This window comes from Durio zibethinus, chromosome 12 (genome assembly GCF_047325235.1).
Source record: "Durio zibethinus cultivar Kanyao isolate XHJ-2024 chromosome 12, ASM4732523v1, whole genome shotgun sequence".
Taxonomy (NCBI): domain Eukaryota; kingdom Viridiplantae; phylum Streptophyta; class Magnoliopsida; order Malvales; family Malvaceae; genus Durio; species Durio zibethinus.
The window spans coordinates 12777050-12795324 of record NC_143173.1 but is presented as its reverse complement, the minus strand read 5'-3'; the positions used below and the strand labels follow the sequence as shown (position 1 = coordinate 12795324).

Below are 18275 nucleotides of genomic sequence, written 5' to 3'. Positions count from 1 at the left end.
AATATTATCTTTATCTCTTATTATATCTATTTTAAATTTAAAAAAATTAACTTAAAAATTATCTATTTAATCCTAATTGCCACTAAAGAATTTTTTTATAAATTTAAGACTACAAATGTAATGTGTTATACATTAATTTTTTTTATTTTTTCAATAACTTTTTTAAGTTATATTCTATTACTATTGCAATTTATTTTTTTTGTTTGTAAATTTTTTAAGATTTATTTTATTGTTATTACAGTTTCACTCATATGAAAAATAATATTTTTTTCAATTTATTTTTCTTTTTTCATATATTTTCTAATATTGTCATATTTTGTATAATAATTTTGTCAAGATTACAAAGTCAAATTGTGTTAATACTTCTTTTATTATTTAATTTATCATTCAATAATATATATTTTTTATTTTTAAAAAAAGACATAATTTATTTTTATTTGATATAATATTACAGGTGTATAAATATTATTGTAAACAAAAATATTGAAAGGAAAGATATGGTTTTTTTTCTTTGCAGTTTTTAAAAAAATTATTTTTAATGACAAGTTAATATATATAAATTTTATATATGTTATAAATTTTAAAAATTTAATATAATTTTGAAAAAAAAATTAATTGGTAATATATATTCATATTAAATAAATAAAATTATTTCGTGCTATACACAAGCTATAATCTAGTTAAATAATATGATAAGAGGAATTTAAGAGTAAATTAAAAATTTCAAAAAAAAATAGTAAATGTACTTTCGTTCATCCTTTGGGCAATTGGGTAATGTATGTATTAATTATTGATTCAAAATTCAAATAATTAAAATTCATAACTTGGGTATTAATTATTTATACATTGTTAGTGTATAAATTTTATATACTGTTAGTTAATCAAATAATGACAATTTAAATATTAATGAGTTATCATCATTTGATTCACTGATAATATAATATATATATATATATATATTGACAATGTATCAAATATAAACTCAAAAATTATATATACTGAATTTGAATGTTAGACTTGAGATATTTGATGTTTACTTATTTTTAATTAAGATAGTATTAATTATCAGAAGCAGGCATTATCTGGTTTTGGTTTGGATGCTGCAAATGGAAGAAAATGGTGGAGACTTACTTCTGTTTGAGGTTTTAATTAGCTACTGTTCCGACTAGATATTTGTTCTCTTAATCAATTCAGACAGGCTTTGTCCGATTTTCTTGTTCCTTTGCACAAAGCAAAACAACATTTATTTTTTTTAATCTCAAAGACTGCCTAGAGTATTATTGCCATGTTAATTACAGTAATTATAGAGTATGATTTTAGAGAATATAAATAGGTTTCTGTTTATTAATTGATTGTTAATCGTTTAGCAAACCACTGACTGTCAGTAAAGCTAAAGCAATCTATGCATAAAACTACAGTGTTATGATCTGTTGGATATTGAAACAGTATAATATTTACTTGCTCAAGCCTTTTTTTTTTCCCTTTTTCTAAGGAAATGCTATCACTTAAATTGTGAGTCAACTGAAAAAAAATGGTGAGAGTGGTTGAAGAGTAGTTCCACAAGTTGGGATCTTAATTCAAAATGTCAGGTTCAATGGCTCTAAATTGATCCATTTGAAATTTGTTTTGAAAGCAAGCAAACTTGCCTATCAAAGATTCAAATCATGAAAAATTGAGAGTATCAGCACGTGGGGTTGCTCCAAATCCTTTCAAAAGATCAGATGTGACCTCGTGAGTCGTGAAAGTGATATTCTTAGCTACATTTCTTCCGTTTGGGGGGCTTTGCGATCCAAATTCCTCATGATTTAAGGCCTATATTCAGCCGTTAGTTCGGTTGGCAATAGGTCCAATTGGGTTCTAATCAAAAAAATATTTGCAGTTAATCTTTTCTGCCTAATGCCCTTAGCTAGTAATATCTCTTATTATTTTTTTTATGAAAAATTCAAAGTAAATAAATTATTTAATTTTTTAAATCAAGATAAAATATGTTGATTTAAAATAAGTGAATGAAAATCATGCATTAAGTGTTTTTTTGCTTGTTAGGGAAGCAGGAACATGAATCAGTTATATATGTCAGCTTTGGAAGACTTGCAGCAATCTGAAACTGAACATTACCTTCCAGTCATCCACAAAAGTGACCAGGAAGATCTTTCATTAGTTGGTGGCTGGTATGGTGAACCAAAGCAAAGCCTCTTCGGGGCTAATATAGAACAGTTTCCAAGAAATAGAACAATCTGCATTGGAAGCACTGCACCAAGAACTTGGGGTTCCACTTTTCCCAATTGGCCCATTTCAGAAAAGCTTTCCAGTGCCTTCAAGTAGTTCATTAACACAAGACCAAAGTTTTATTTCCTGGGTAAACAAACAAGAGTCGAAGTCAGTTATCTATGTTAATGTTAGCATTGGAAGTCCTGCAGCACTAACAGCAAGCAATTAAATGGGCAACGATTTTTATGGGTGGTTAGGCCTGGATTAATCTATGTTTCAGAGTGGCCTTGAACCATTACCAAATGGGTTTTTGGAAACATTGGGTTGGAAGGGGACAGGTAGTTAAACGGGCTCCTCAATAGTGGGAGCCTTTGGACTCACAATGGCTGGAACTCAAATTTGGAGAGTATATGTGAAGGGGTCCCTATGATTTGCATGCATGCCTTGTTTCACTGACCAGAGGGTTAATGCAAGATATGTAAGAGAGATTTGGAGGATTGGTTTGCAATTAGAGAATGGGCTGGAAAGAGAGGGGAAATAGAGAGGAAAATCAAAAGATTGATGATGGAGAAAGTGTTGTATATAAAGGACAAATCAAATCTATGCTTGAGTCAAGTTGGTTCTTCAAGACAATCTCATAGCTTGGTTCATCACATCATATCATTGAAATCACTCACTTTCCACACACAGTAAAAAGTTCTCAACTAGAATTTGCTTTGTTTCATCAGAAGATTGAATATCAAGCCCTATAGTCAATAGCATTGGAGATTGAATTACTTTTACTCATTTTCCAATGTTATGAATGCAAATTGCAGAACTATATGTTTCAGTGATTTGCTTATTGGAATAAAAAATTTGTGTATTACTACAAAGAACGGAACAAAAATTTTTATTGAAAAAAAAAATCAAGACCCAAAACTTCTTTGGAATGGCAAACTTGCAAAATATATAAATCCTAGCAAAGTCATTTATGTTTTTTTTCTTAATTTTTTTGTGAGTTTATATTTAATATATTATTAATTTATACATTCTATACACTTTAAGTGAATCAGATGATGACAATAAATATTTTAAATATATTCATTTATTTTATTAATGAATTGTTATAATTTGATTCATTGATAACATATAAAATATATGCACTAAAAGTATATCAAATATAAACTCAATATTTATTATTATCAGTTTCCAATTAGGTCATTATCATTGCCTATTAGCCCCTATATTTGTCATTTAGGTATCTTTCTTTAGAGTTTAGAAGCTGTTTGAATTCATGGATAACACGAAAAGAAATTGCAGATTTGCAATTGAATTCATGTATAACAGTTAATCAAACCTTCTTGCAACTGTGATGCAGCTGCTTTTATAACTCCCCAGGACAATGTATCCAGCAAGCAGGTTCTTCATTTCACTCTCTAGAAAGCTTGATTAGCTTCAAATTATCATTCCAATCAGACTCGGGATTAGTCTAATATATTTTTCCTTTTCGTTAATTGGAGCTTTGTAATTCGTAAGTCACATTTTCAGAAATTTTTGTAAATTATGCAGCTTTCCCTTAAATAATTATAATTATAATTTGTTAGCGCAAAAACCGAAAATTTGAAATATCTATTTTTAGTAAATATGAAATTTTAAGAAAAAGCTTTAAGACGTAATGATACTACTTTTTTTAAGATTTTATTTGTTCTTGTGATATTATTTGCTTAGAAGAGTGCAAAAGAATAGTTGAAGATAAATTTTGAAAATATAATAAAATTCAATGACTGATTACGTTTTGTATTAATGAAACCAATTCACCGAATATTCACTAATATATTACAAAATCATTAAACTTTTATGAGATTTTTTGCATTAAAACTTTATTAAAAAAAATAAGGATGTTATTGAAGAAAGAAGCATAGTAGTATTGAAAATTGTTTCTTGTATCTTCTAAAAAAATTGAGGAACTTATATAACCAGGTAAGTGTCTATTTATTTTATAGATATAACGGTTTATTTTAAATAGATAAAAATTATCCATTTTTAACAGTTAAAAATTATTTATTTTGAATAAATTTAATTATCTTTGACATACTTTAACTAATTAAACACTTAAGTAATTAACAAATTTAAAAAAATTACTTTTTTTATTGCATCGCTAAATGCAAAATCCCATTAATTAAATATTAATATTAATTATTTAATTAATACAAGACCTACTAAGTTTGAAAATTCAAACCTATGATTCATTATTTACTTAAATTTAACTACAATGAACTTTTACTTCTCTTAATTTAAATGATTATCTTATTTAATTTTTTTTCAATATAAGATTATTTTTTATACTTTATTTTAAAATTTCTAACATAATCAAATACGTTAAATCAAATAAACAAATCAATGGACGAAATTAGCATATAATTTGATAAATTCAATAGAAATTAAATCAAAACTCATGCATTATAAAATTTGAATTTGAAATCTCAAAATTTCATGACCTGTATCTATCAATCATCGACTGAGCCGCGTGTTAGTTGTCTACGGATATACAGATAAAGACAATTCGTCCTTGTCCAGTTCCCACGTGACCCTATTCTTTTTATATTTTTTATTGAAATACGATTAACAGATAAGATTGCATAAAATATCTTAATTATGAAGTCATCACATATGCCATGAAACTCTATAAGTTGTTGGATGATTTATGCTACGGAAACTGGAATCAAGAGCAATACTCTTAAAACAAAATGAAAGGCCATGGAGTCATACTCTTTCCGATGCCATTTCAAGGCCATATAAATCCCATGTTTCAGCTTGCCAACATCCTCCATGCCAAGGGCTTTTCCATTACCATAATCCATACTCAGTTCAACTCTCCCAACCCCTTAAACTACCCCTCATTTCAGATTCTATTCTATACCTGATGGATTATCAGAAAATCATGCCGTGCCTTCAGATCTTAATCATATTGTAACCCTCCTAACAACCCTCAATTGGAATTGTGTAACATCTTTTCGTGATTGTTTGGCTAAGCTGCTATCTGTCAACTTGGAGGATCACATTACTTGCTTAATAACTGATGCTTTATGGCACTTTACACAAGCGGTTGCTGATGGCCTTAAGCTTCCAAGGATTGTGTTAAGGACCAGCAATGTCTCTTCTTTTCTTGTTTTCACGTACATGCCATTTCTGTGCGAAAAGGGTTACCTCTCAGCGCAAGGTACAGATCATTTATCTAGCTTCTGGTCACAGCAATAGGTTTAGAAAACCACAACTAAGAATTGTCATCAGAGCGCAATTTTTATCAAGATTCGACTCTGATGAATAATTATCAAGATCATTTTTCTGAGATAGTTCTATGGTGTTCTGATAGGATTCAGATTTTGCTAGAGAAACTTGATGACGAGTTGAAATGTCACAAATCTTAGTTTCTTCTGACTGCATTATTTTTTCTCCAAAAAGAAGCTATAAAGTTCACGTTAGCACATAATTATTAATTGTATTTGTTACAGCCTAGCTTTAAGCGAATGTTAAATGTCATCCTTTTTATTTATGCAATAAAAATTATTGAAATGCTGAATATAATTGCTTCTCAGACTCTCAAGCAGAAAACCAAGTCCCAGAGCTTCCACAACTCAAATTCAAAGACATTGTTATGTTTGAAAGAGGTGATCTGGGAAGATTACGTCAATTCATTGCTATTGTAGTTCAAGAAACCAAGCCTCTTCAGGAATTATATGGAACTCCTATGAAGACCTTGAACAAGAACATCTAACAAAATGTTCCCTGTACTTTTCTATCCCAGTTTTTCCAATAGGTCCTTTCCACAAGTGCTTTCCTGCCTCTTCCAGTAGCTTATTGCCTCAAGACCAGAGTTGCATATCATGGTTAGACAAACAAGCACCTAACTCTGTGATTTATGTTAGCTTTTGAAGTGTAGCGGCTATAAATGAGACTGAATTCTTGGAGATAGCTTGGGGGCTGGCCAACAGCAATCAACCCTTCTTGTGGGTGGTTCGACCAAGGTTAGTCGACGGCTCAGAGTGGCTTGAACTATTGCCGAATGGGTTCCTAGAAATGGTAGGTGAAAGAGCCTACATAGTGAAATGGGCTCCCCAACAGGAAGTGCTAGCTCACCCTTCAACGGGAGAATTTTGGACACACTGTGGTTGGAATTCAACCCTGGAGAGTTTATGTGATGGGGTTCCTATGATTTGTCGGCCATCTTTTGCTGACCAGAAGATAAATGCAAGATATGTAAGCCATGTTTGGAGAGTTGGGGTGCATCTGGAATACAAGATAGGGAGAGGGGAGATAGAGAGGGCAATCAGGAGACTGATGGTGGAAGCAGAAGGACAGGAAATGAGAAGCAGAATCATGTTATTGAAGGAAAAGGCGAATCTTTGTCTAAAACCTGGAGGTTCATCCTACAAATCTCTGGACAATTTGGTTAGTTACATACAATCATTGTAGTCTACTAAGGAGTATGGACCACTATTCGTGTTTATCTTTGTTTCTTGCAATACCTTAATTTGATTGCCATTGGTTCTCTCTTCATGTTCTTCTCCAAGCTCTATATTTGGCTTATCATTAAGCTCACCATGAAAAAAACCCAATTCTGCATTGAATTTCGGGAAAAACAAAGGTACATAGGTACATTTATGCACCTTGGAGGATAGGGCAAAGCCCCTGGAATTCTTGCTTCAACACATTGCTAGTCATCTGTCATCCTTGTTAACACTGGTTCGAAAGGGATCTACGATCGTTTGTATTAGGGGCCAAAAAGAATCTAGTAGTGAAACAATATTGTAGCACGGAGATAAATAAAGACATCGAAGGCGTAGAGATTTAAATTTGTTGAATATTAATATAATTTTAACAACGATAAAAAATGTGATCAAATAATTAACATTTAATAACGGGTGTATATGTACCTACAATCACAAAAAATATTTCTTATCATGATATTATCAATAAATTTAGGATTTGATATTTTTGTAAAATAACTGTTTCATATCAAATACAATTAAAATATAAAAAATGTCACAATACAATTCATATAAATACTTTAAATATGAAATATATATTTATTTTTATTAAATTTATATGTGATTTTTACTAAAATTTTAAATTATATTATTTTTATATATTTTTTTCATATTATTTTATGTTATATCATTGTGTGTAACAACGTAAGATTATCAAATTTAATCACTATTATGGATTCTACTTTTTATTTATTTAAAAAAAATAAAAAGCGGAAATGCAAAAGATATCCATGTTATTCACTCCCTCAAACATGTCTCTTCTTTTATCGATTTGCCAAAGCCAAAAGATATCCACGTCACTCACTCCCTTAAACACACGTCTTTTCTTTTCGCCATTTTCCAAAGGCCATTAATTAGATTATTCAACAAATGCTTTTCACCGTAAAAAATATAATCATATTATTAAAGAAATTAATTATTTATTATACATCATGTAATAAATAATTAAAATTTTAAATAATATGATTATACAATTTGATCTGAATAAAAAATATATATTAAACGATATTATTTCACACAAGAGTTTGTTTTTTTCATTTCGGGTCGACCATCGTTGCTGAACTTTTGTTGGTATTAATAATGAATACAGTGAAATTTTTTCCACACCTCTTATCTCATCTTATCTTGATATGGGGATTAGAACAACTTATATTCTTCGAACTTTTCACAAAAAAAAGGAAAACTTTTCGTAGTCAAGTCTCAATAATGTGCGTCATGGTTCAACAAAAACTATGAATTCAAAGCCTGTATTGAGATGAAAACAATTAAAAATATATATATGCACAAACATAATTGCATATGCAGCAGCACATTTACAAATATCTCGTTACACATGGAGCATGGTAACATGGAAGGGTCGTTTGCTAGGATTGAAGAGCTTTGAAATGAAGCTAGGGAGGGGTCATTCTATTTTGGGATTGTTATGGCTTGATGATTCTGTTGTGGCTGATCTTATGATTATGAGATGATATTTTTATACAGTTCCCTTGGTTGGGTTTTTTCTGTAATGGGGGAATTTATGAACAAGAGATGCTTGGCAAGTAAATCAAAGATCAAGCCTTATCTCTGTTACATGGACGAAGAAAATAGAGAGGTGGAGAAAACGGAAAGCAGGAATGGGAGAGACACAATGTTTGGCGGGTAACGAGTACTTGGAAAATTTGATGATGAGATTCATCTGTATGTAGCGATGTTAGGTCCTAAATCTTTGGATTTAGTTTGAGGCGTGACAAGACTCTGGCCGTGGGTTTCCAATTTCAACTACTTAATCCAGGGAGGTCTGGATCACTCCAATGGATGGTAATTTGATTATAACATGTTAGACTTGACTGACTGGTGCTCTTATTTACCCGACTCTCTGCAGATATAAATCGTAGACAACAGGCACTTTTAATCTGCTGTGAGATAGAAGTTCAGAATCTGATAAGATATATGATTCACATTGTAACACAACTAGCAAGAATTTATAATCCTCAGTGGAACAATGTTGCCAAGACCCAAAGAGTATTATTTAAACTGTAATAGGAACCTTGTGGTTCTTAGTTCTTACAATCAGCAAATAAATGTAATAAGCACATCATGATACTGACCATGAAAATTATAAACGATGACACATTCTTGGTGGAGCCAAGCTTATTAGAAAAACAGACACTGATCTATCAACAGTTGAAACATATTCCAACTTGGAAGATTGCTTGCCCTATGAGTTCTCATAGTTTTTTCAAGCTCATTAGTCTAATATCTTCTATTAGACGGTCCAAATTGCAATAAGAAGATCCACCAACACTAACAGATTCATTGGCTAGCTTAGCCATTTTGGCCGCTGGTTTGACAAATTCCTCCTTTCTATTCACCATCAGATCATTCACCATCATTTCCACAACCTTTCTATCACACACGTCCTTCATATCCAGCCCAATTTTCCATGCTTCACTCACAAACCTGCTATTTACTTGCTGGTCAGCAAAATAAGGCCAACAAATCATAGGCACTCCTGCCACCACACTTTCCAAGGTAGAGTTCCATCCACTATGAGTCAAGAACCCGCCAACAGCCGGATGATTCAAGACCTCCTCTTGCGGTGCCCAATCTACAATGTAGCCTCGCTCTCTAGTCGCCTCCAATAGCTCCACCGGAACATCCCCCCCCCGGCCATCTTTTCCAGTTACCGAATTTGGCCTTATAACCCACAAGAACCTCTTTTTACTGTTAACAAGTCCATACCAAAGCTCTGTAAGTTGCTCCCTTGATGTGGTTGTAACGCTACCAAAACTTACATAGATAACACATTGCTTTGGTTGCTTATCAAGCCAAGAAATGCAACTTCTATCCAATTCCCAAAGGCTATTCGAGAAGTGATCATATGATTCTCCATATTTTTCCCTTAGTCTGGTGTTTAGTTGAGCATGGATGGGTCCAATGGCGTAGATATGAGGGCATTTGGTGCGTATATGAGATAGTATTGGCCCATCTAGATCTTCAAACGTGTTTAGTATCAAGGAATGGGCTTGAGGGGTTTTTCGTGTCTCTTTAACAATAAGTTGGATTTTTGAATCTGCGTCAGTCATGTTACTTGCTCTGCAGAAACTGGGAAGATCTCGACATCGAAGAAAAGTTTCCATGCCTGGTACAGTTGTTATCAAGCGATCCATTTCTTCAATTGACAAAAACCCATTTACCAGAGTCAGAGCATATAAAAGAATTACCATTTGAAAACTTTAGGAAATCAATCATTTAAATGCCATTCTCTTTAATTGCTTCACTAATTTCTTTCCAGGTTCCAAGAATCAGTTGGATTTAGTTAAAAATAAAAAAAAAAACGTAGGCAGTCACAATTGGATCATATATATCAGTGAAAACAAAAGTTTATTTACCTCTGGTAGGAAGCTCCCCAGCTTGGATCATATCAGGGATCGAGTAATAAACCCAGAAGCAACAAGCACTGCTGGTACGAAAATAAATGATGGGGATTCCAAGCTCATTAGCAGCGTCAAGGGCAAAGCCTAAAAATCCATCTCCAATTATGCAGTCGACAGGCGGGCTAATATTGAGAAGCATCTCTATCAAACTTGATTTGGTTTTCATTTCCATGGCATCAAACATCTCCAGGAACCATTCACCTGTCCTCGGATGATCATCAGGGAGACCATCAGGTATGGTCTTAAATTCAAATCCAGGGTATCTTGCAAAATGGGCAGTAATATTCGTGTACTTGACCAGGCGTTCATGGTTGTGCTCGGAGTTTAGGAAGGTGACCTTGAAGTCAGAGAGAGCTAGCAATTCAGCTAGCTTAAACATTGAGTTTACATGGCCTTGTATTGGGAGGGGCAACACGAGAACATGAGGGCAAGCAGCTTCTGATTGTTGACATTTTTCCATCTCAGCCGAATTTTTTCAGGGGCTCTTTGAATTGAAGTGCTCAAGAGCTTGCAGTTATATATTTTTTATAATGAAGGCTGCTGCATTAGCCTTGTTGTAATCTGTTGTCACATCAATGGGCCCAAAAAAGTATAGCTGTAGTAGTCAGTTTATTTTAAATGGGCAGCAATTTGTTTGTTGGAACAGCGTGGCCACACCAGACCACGACACCACTTCTCATTCACCTCTCATCACACAATTCAATTTTGCCCCTTCGATGACTTCCCTTTTTCAGATAAATAAAGATTCTTATATTTTTGTTATTAATAACAAGAGATGATAATTCGTATAATTATATCATATAAAATATTATATTTATATTATTTTTTAATAAAAATTATATATTATAATTTATTTTAATATAAAATATAATTTTTTAATTTTATTAAATTTAAATATATTTTATTAAAAATTTAATTTAATATATATTTATATTTTTTATTCATATTATTTTCTCATCATATTATTATTATTATTATTTATTATTATTTTTAAAAAAGTTAATATCTGTACAAAGAGAAAGAGGGCCGTCTAATTGATTTTCTAACAACCTCTTAACCACTTGGGCTAAGAGGGGAAAGTCCATCTAGTTGTTTTATTTTATTTTCAATTACTAGTTCTACGCAAAACTATCTGCAAATCATTGGAAGAGAGATAGGATTCTAGCTATCAATATAAATACTTCACATCCGCCTCCAATTAGAGACAACATCTGATTAATTATACAATTTTATTTTAAAAGTTCAAGATCACTTTGATTTTTTTGTTCACAAGAGGACATAGCCCTAAGTGGGAGGAGACGTCTTTGACTGGAAATGAGAATCTTATGTCCTTTTCAAAGCCTCCTTGATTACTGGGCCACGAGGCAGAGAACAAGTCTACCCGGACTTCAACTTATACAAGAAACATATGACTCCAAATTATTTTAATACGTCAACCAGAACAGCTGTTAGTAGTTTGGGAGTTTCTTATAGGCCAACAGCAATCATGATTGTGCAGACTAATGCTTTTTATGTCTTCAATTAGACGATCGAAGTTACAATAAGAAGGGCCACCAACTGTAACACATGCTTTAGCCAACCTAGCCATTTCAGCGGCCGATTTCACAAATTCATCCCTCCTTTCTACCATCAGATCATTCACCATCTTCTCAATAATTTTCCTGTCACAAGCATCTTTCATGTCTATCCCTAGTTTCCATACCTCACCCACAAATCTACTATTCAGTTGCTGATCAGCAAAGTAAGGCCAACACAACATAGGCACCCCTGCCACTATACTCTCCATAGTAGAATTCCATCCACTATGAGTCAAGAACCCACCAACAGCTTGGTGGCCTAAGACATCCTCTTGTGGCGCCCAACCCACAATGTATCCTCTTTCTTTAGTCCCCTCCACAAGCTCCACCGGTGTATCCTCTCCCTGGAAGGCTTTTCCAGCCACTGAATTTGGTCTTACAACCCACAAGAACCTTTTTTTACTGTTCACAAGCCCATGCCAAAACTCCAGAATTTGCTCATCTGACATCACTGCAATGCTACCAAAACTTACATAAACAACAGATTGATTCGGTTGCTTATCAAGCCATGACATGCAATTTCTGTCTACTTCCCAAAAACAGTTTGAAGATTGAGATGAAACCTCATTTTCCGGGCTCAGTCTTATCTTGAAGTGCTCATTAAGAGGTCCAATGGTGTAGATGTTGGGGCATTTGGTGCGAATTTGAGACAAAATCGGTCCTTCTAGTTCTTCAAATGTGTTGAGTATAAGTCCACAGGCTGTTAGGCTTTTTCGTGTCACAGTGCCATACCTTAGGAGAGTTGAATCCGACATGTTGCTGGCTCGACAGAAACTTGGAAGATCCCGACACCTAAGAAATTTCTCCATGCCTGGCACAGCTGTTATAGGCCGATCCATGTCTTCACTTCCTTCAATATTTGAGAAAAGAAAAAAAAAACTCAATTATCAGCTGAACGAATTCTACCCACAAAACACTAAAACCATGTAAAAGAAAATTGCTAAAATTCAAGTTACCTTTGATGGGAAGCTCCCCGGCTTCAATCATATCAGGGATAGAATAATTTGACCACAAATAACAAGCACCGATGGTACAACAATTAATGATGGGAATTCCAAGTTCATTAGCAACATCAAGAACAAATCCCAAAATCCCATCTCCTATAATACAATCAACAGGTGGGCTAATCTCAACCAACATATCTTTCAAAAGTGGCTTGGTTCTCAAGTTCATGGCTTCAAAAATTTCCATAAATCGACTACCTGACCTTGGATGATCCCTTGGAAGACCATCAGAAATAGTCCTGAATTCGAATCCAGGGTATTTTCCGAAACGGGAATGGATATTGGCAAAACGAACCAGGCGATTGTGGTTATACTCAGAGTTGAGGAAACTAACCTTTAGACCAGATGTGGCACAGAGTTCAGCTAGCTTAAGCATGGCGTTTACAGGACCTTGAATTGGGAGTGGGAAGATGAGTACATGTGGAGAAGCTTGGGACCGACGTGATTCCATCTCACTTGAAGAATATTCTTCTCAGAGCTCAAACGAAACCCTGTCTGTCTCTCACTTGCTAATCAATTTTACTCTTATTTAATTGGAAGTCCATCTACAGAAAAATGTCATTTCAAACTCGACTTTGACTTCCTAGTCCATGCACCAGTAATAATACGGAACTTAAGCTGGCATCTAGCAATAGGCCTTGGATTAAGAAATACAGCTGGGAACCAAAGAAATAGGAATCTTAACCAGGCTTGGGGCGCGGCGCGAAATGATACTTTGTTTGCATAGTAAACGATTCTACTCTGTTTCTGCTCTTTGCAGACTGTATTGCTTGTAACATCCACAAAAATAAAATACAAAATAACAATTTGATGTAAAAATTAAATGGTTCTGTGAATTTCTCTGCATTTTATATTAATTTTTTAAAATTAATGTTGCAAAATTTTAAATTTGATCATTGAAATTGAAAATTTATCATTGTTCTAACGGTTGGATGACTGATTGCAACTATTTTTTTTCTATGAAGAAATTGTAAAAATTTAAGCAGTTCGTAAAATAAGCCGTTGGATTTGGAATATTTTTTGGTAATTAGGCTCCATTCATTTCGTAAAAAATGATTTTTAAAAATAAAATTTAAAAAATATTTATATTTTTTAAATTGAAATTTTTTTTTGTTATTTAAATGAATTAATAAAAAATATTTTTTGTTATTTGGTTGTTTTTTAAAAATTTTTTTCAAATAATATTAATGTAACTATTAAAATATGAAAATTTATTTATTATTAAAATATATTGAAATAATTTATTATTAAAATTATTAATATTAAAAAATAATTATATTTTAATAATAATATTTAATATTAAAATATTAAGTTAATATAAAAAATATTTAAAATAAAACTATTTATTATTTTTTATATTATTTATTAATATATTATAGACGCCCACTTTTTAAATCAGCAGGCTTTGAGTAAAGCTAATAAAATAAATAAATAAAATAAATAAAAGCAGAGTTTAAACTCTAGAACCAAGAGTTTAAAATTTGAAACTAAGATAAAAAAATATTTCTTTTTTAAACGAGGATGAACAGATGATAAGATAATAAGATAGGGGGATTTTGATTTTTGAATCTTGTAATCAACCACAACGTAAGCCTAAGCAATCATAAGAACAAGGACAAACAGAAAAGAAAATGAGTGATTTAGAAAAAAATAAAAAGATTTTCAAAGAAGATTATAGCTTTCTAAAGCAGTTTTTGGGGATTTATCTTTTAATTAGGAGATTAGTTTTTTTTTTTTGTGAAATTTTTCTGCATTTTTTGGAAATTTTCTAAAACTTCTAAAATTCGTTGAATTTTTTGACAAAAATTTAAATTTTTCAGTAACTTTTTGATGAAAAATTTAATTTTTGGTGATAAAACCCATAAACCAATGAGTTTTCTGGCAATATTCGATGAAAAATGGTGATTGAAGATCGTTTAGAGTGAGAAAGAGAAGAGTAAAGAGAGGAAAAAAAGAAATAGTCTAAGAAAAAAAATGAGATTTTAGGTCTTTTATATTGCTTGAAAATGACGTTGTTTTGAGCTAAGTAGGATCCGCGTATTTTTTTTTGGTCCAACTCGACTCGTAACACCTTTGAAAAAAAAAAAGATATTTTTGAAAAAAAGTTGAAAGTATTAGTTTTCTTTGAAAATAAAAATTTTGAAAAAGGGTATTTTTGAGAAAAAGTTAAAAATATTAATTTTTCTTAAAAATAAAATTTTCAAAAAAGGTATTTTTGAAGAAAAGTTGAAAGTATCAATTTTTTTTAAAAATAAAAATTTCAAAATACATTTTTGAGAAAAAATTGAAAAGTATTAAATTTTCTTGAAAATAAAAATTTCAAAAAATGTATTTTTGAAGAAAAGTTAAAAATATTAATTTTTCTTGAAAATAAAAATTTTAAAAATATATTTTTGAGGAAAAGTTAAAAGTATCAATTTTCTTGTATAAAGGCTTGAATTTTTTAAATAAAATAAAACAAAATAATGAAAGAGATCCCTATCAAAGGTTAAAGCATTATTTTTTTTCCTTTTCTTTTTTTTGAAATTTTTTTTGAATAATCCGATGATGGAGCTCTTGTAAGAGAAACATTAGTTTTCTTGTATACTCTTGAGGTAAGAAATTTTTTTTAATTTTTTATCAAAAGTATTAGAGTTAATTAAGAATAATTTTTAATAATTAATTACTTTGTAAGATTTAAGGCTTAATGGATAACACGAAATCAAGTCGATATTATTTTTTGATGATCATTGTGAGGGTGCTATAACCTTCATAACATGTAACCATACTTTCAAACTTAGTTTTGATTTCGTAGCTATTGAATCTACTTTTTAAGGATACCTAAGTCAAACTTAAGATTTCTCTTTAAAATGATAGATTCAGTTAGGTGGCCAATCACACCTAAATAAAAAAATTGATGAAGACTCTTCAAGTCAATATTTAGCAATAGATCCATGGATTTAAACGTTATGACAGTTTAGTAATTTCGCTAGATAAAATCTGTGAGTCAAGCCAACAAATAAATTTGTGTTATCAAAAAACCTAATAAAATTGAATTTTTTGTGAGTCAAGCCAACAAATAAATTTGTGTTATAAAAAAACCTAATAAAATTGAATTTTTTGTAAATATTTTTTTATTCATTTATTCTATTTATTTATTCTATGTCATTCATATGCATGTGCATAACATGAGCTCTAACCCGAATTTTATCCCTTTAGGTAGGAGTAAAGTACCTACGTTTTCATGAGGTTTTAATCCCTCCACAGTGGCTAGTGAAATATTCCAACTCAAATTGAACTTTTTTCGCTTGTAACCTATAATGGGTGAGAATTTGAGTGTCTTACTAATCTGTGATGGATAATGATGTAAGGAGCAATTTAAGAACCTTTAGATTTTTAACCTTTAAACCACATATAATAAACCTTAAAAATGCCTAACTTATAGATAGAGCCATATCTTGCCCTTTAGAATTGATCAAAAGCTTAGGATTCATTCTTTTTTGTGGGATTCATTCTTTTTTGTGTATGATAAATAATTTTATTTATTTATATTTTTCTATCTTATCCAGTGTACTAACCTTTTTTCTTATTCATTTTTGCATGATTCATACTCATATTATGAAGTTGCATAAAGAATATTTGCTTGAAAAGATAGTTTTCAACAAAGAATTCTTTTATGGATTTCACAAAACAACTGGTCTGCTCTTCATCTGTATTAGCTCCTTGTGAGTCACCAAATGAGGTAAAGGCTTAGTTTGAGAAAATCCAACAAAAAGAAAGGAATTGTCTACTAGTTGGCCATGCTTCTATCTTGTCTCAAGAAATATCCATCATCTTCAAACAAAATAATCTAGAAAACTTATTTGATATATGAAATAAGATGAGTCCATCAAGACGAGAGGATTCTTGCTAGAGACATGGATATATAGTTAACCTTCTTATAGTGAATGTCGAGAATCAACTAATTAAGGCTCTAGTGTAATTTTGGGATCCTTTATATAAGTGTTTCATCTTTAATGAAGTTGATATGACATCTAACATTGAATAATATTTAACTTTATTGGGATTGCACCTCAAAGCTCTTAATAAGATATATGTTAAAAAACATAAATTAGGATTTCGTAAGAATTTGACCCATTTTATAGGCATAAACAAAGAGATTGTAGATTCCCACACCAAGAAAAAATAAAAACAGGTTTACTTACCTTGGAAGTTCTTTCATGATTTTCGAGTATAACATGCAAATAAGGAGCATGGGTTAGATGTGTTAGAAATTGCCATAAATGCCAAATCTACACAAATAAAATACATGCCCCTTCAAATGCTCTACATGTTATTGCACCCCTTGACCATTTTTAATGTGGGGCATGGATGTTATCAGACCCATCGCTTCGAAGGCTTTAAATAGACAGGTTTATTTTTGTAATGATTGACTATTTCACTAAATGGTTGAAACTGCATTGTATGCCAGTGTGACATGATCGGTAGTATGTAAGTTCATTAAGAAAGAACTAATATGTAGATATAGACTTTTGAAAAGAATTATCTCAGATAATGCTAAAAATCATAATAGAATATGATGAAAAAGATATGTGCCCAGTTTAAAATCAAACATCATAACTCGACACCCTATCATTTGTAAATGAATGGGACAATAAAAGCAGCAAAAAATTTTTAAAAAATTTTTAAAAAAATAATCGAGACTTATAAAGATTAGTATAAGAAGTTGCCTTTTGCTTTGTACATTTATTAGACATTAGTACGTACCTCTACTTGGGTAACCTTATTTTTTTTTTAGTCTATGGGATGGAAGCAGTGTTGCTAGTAGAAGTAAAAATTTCTTTTTTGAAAATCCTAAAAAATGTTGATTTAGAAGAAGTCGAATGGATCTGAGAGCATTACGAGCAATTAAATTTTATTAAGAAGAAAAGATCGATAACGCTATATCACGCTCAGTTATACCAAAAGAGAATGATACGGCATATGACAAGAAAATTTGACCTCGATGTTTTCATGAAGGAGAGTTGGTTTTCAAAAAGATTATCCTAAGTTAACATGATAATAGAGAAAAATAGATTTCAAATTAGGAAGATCCATATGTTGTCAAGAAAGTGTTCTTAATAAGAGCTTTAATCCTAACAAAAATGGATGGAGAAGACTTGCCCAATGTAATAAATTCAGATACTGTAAAGAAGTATTTCTCTTAAAAATAAAAAAAGTTGAAATTAAAAACATGTAAAGAGAGATTTGAGTTTAAAAAAAAAAAGAAAAAGAGCTAAAATTGAAAACCTATAAAAGGCATTTTGAGTTTAAAAAATGGGAAAAAGAAAAAAAGCTCAAATTGAAAACTTGTAAATGGCAGTTTGACTTCAACAAAAAAAAAAAGGGGGCCTATATTGAATACCCACAAAAGGCAGTGTAGAGGTTCAAGACATTACTTTCATAGTGTAAGGGGCAAGTGTGTTTTGATGAACTTGAAAGGATCAAAAGTTTCAGTTAGATGGTTTTTGAGAATAGCTCCAGGTTGCTTTGATCATGATTATCTGATAGCCCATTTTAGCC

General features: G+C 31.4%; 2 protein-coding genes and 2 pseudogenes across 3 annotated transcripts; 2 read left to right on the top strand and 2 right to left on the bottom strand.

Annotated features, from left to right (window-relative positions):
• The first annotated feature begins 740 nt into the window (after positions 1–740).
• LOC111297566 (UDP-glycosyltransferase 76F2-like) lies at positions 741–3195 on the top strand (annotated as a pseudogene).
• A 1685-nt stretch (positions 3196–4880) lies between these two features.
• LOC111295926 (UDP-glycosyltransferase 76B1-like) lies at positions 4881–6744 on the top strand (annotated as a pseudogene). Its single transcript, XR_016325916.1, has 2 exons — positions 4881–5407; positions 5784–6744. The product of XR_016325916.1 is annotated as a UDP-glycosyltransferase 76B1-like (transcript).
• Positions 6745–8676: 1932 nt separating this feature from the next.
• On the bottom strand, positions 8677–10668 carry LOC111295923 (7-deoxyloganetic acid glucosyltransferase-like). The gene is made up of 2 exons (XM_022889769.2): positions 10109–10668; positions 8677–9888 (listed from the first exon to the last, which is right to left on the bottom strand). The coding sequence occupies exons 1-2, from the start codon at positions 10611–10613 to the stop codon at positions 8945–8947; spliced, it is 1449 nt and encodes a 482-aa protein (XP_022745504.2). The 5' UTR covers positions 10614–10668; the 3' UTR covers positions 8677–8944.
• A 644-nt stretch (positions 10669–11312) lies between these two features.
• LOC111295922 (7-deoxyloganetic acid glucosyltransferase-like) lies at positions 11313–13477 on the bottom strand. The gene is made up of 2 exons (XM_022889768.2): positions 12687–13477; positions 11313–12580 (listed from the first exon to the last, which is right to left on the bottom strand). The coding sequence occupies exons 1-2, from the start codon at positions 13183–13185 to the stop codon at positions 11586–11588; spliced, it is 1494 nt and encodes a 497-aa protein (XP_022745503.2). The 5' UTR covers positions 13186–13477; the 3' UTR covers positions 11313–11585.
• Positions 13478–18275: the final 4798 nt, after the last annotated feature.

Coding starts and splice junctions, on each gene's coding strand:
- LOC111295923 (XM_022889769.2), bottom strand. CDS start 10,613: ATGGAAAAATGTCAACAATCAGAAGCTGCTTGCCCTCATGTTCTCGTG. Junction 9,889..10,108: donor TGGGGAGCTTCCTACCAGAG/GTAAATAAACTT, acceptor TGTCAATTGAAG/AAATGGATCGCTTGATAACA.
- LOC111295922 (XM_022889768.2), bottom strand. CDS start 13,185: ATGGAATCACGTCGGTCCCAAGCTTCTCCACATGTACTCATCTTCCCA. Junction 12,581..12,686: donor CGGGGAGCTTCCCATCAAAG/GTAACTTGAATT, acceptor CAAATATTGAAG/GAAGTGAAGACATGGATCGG.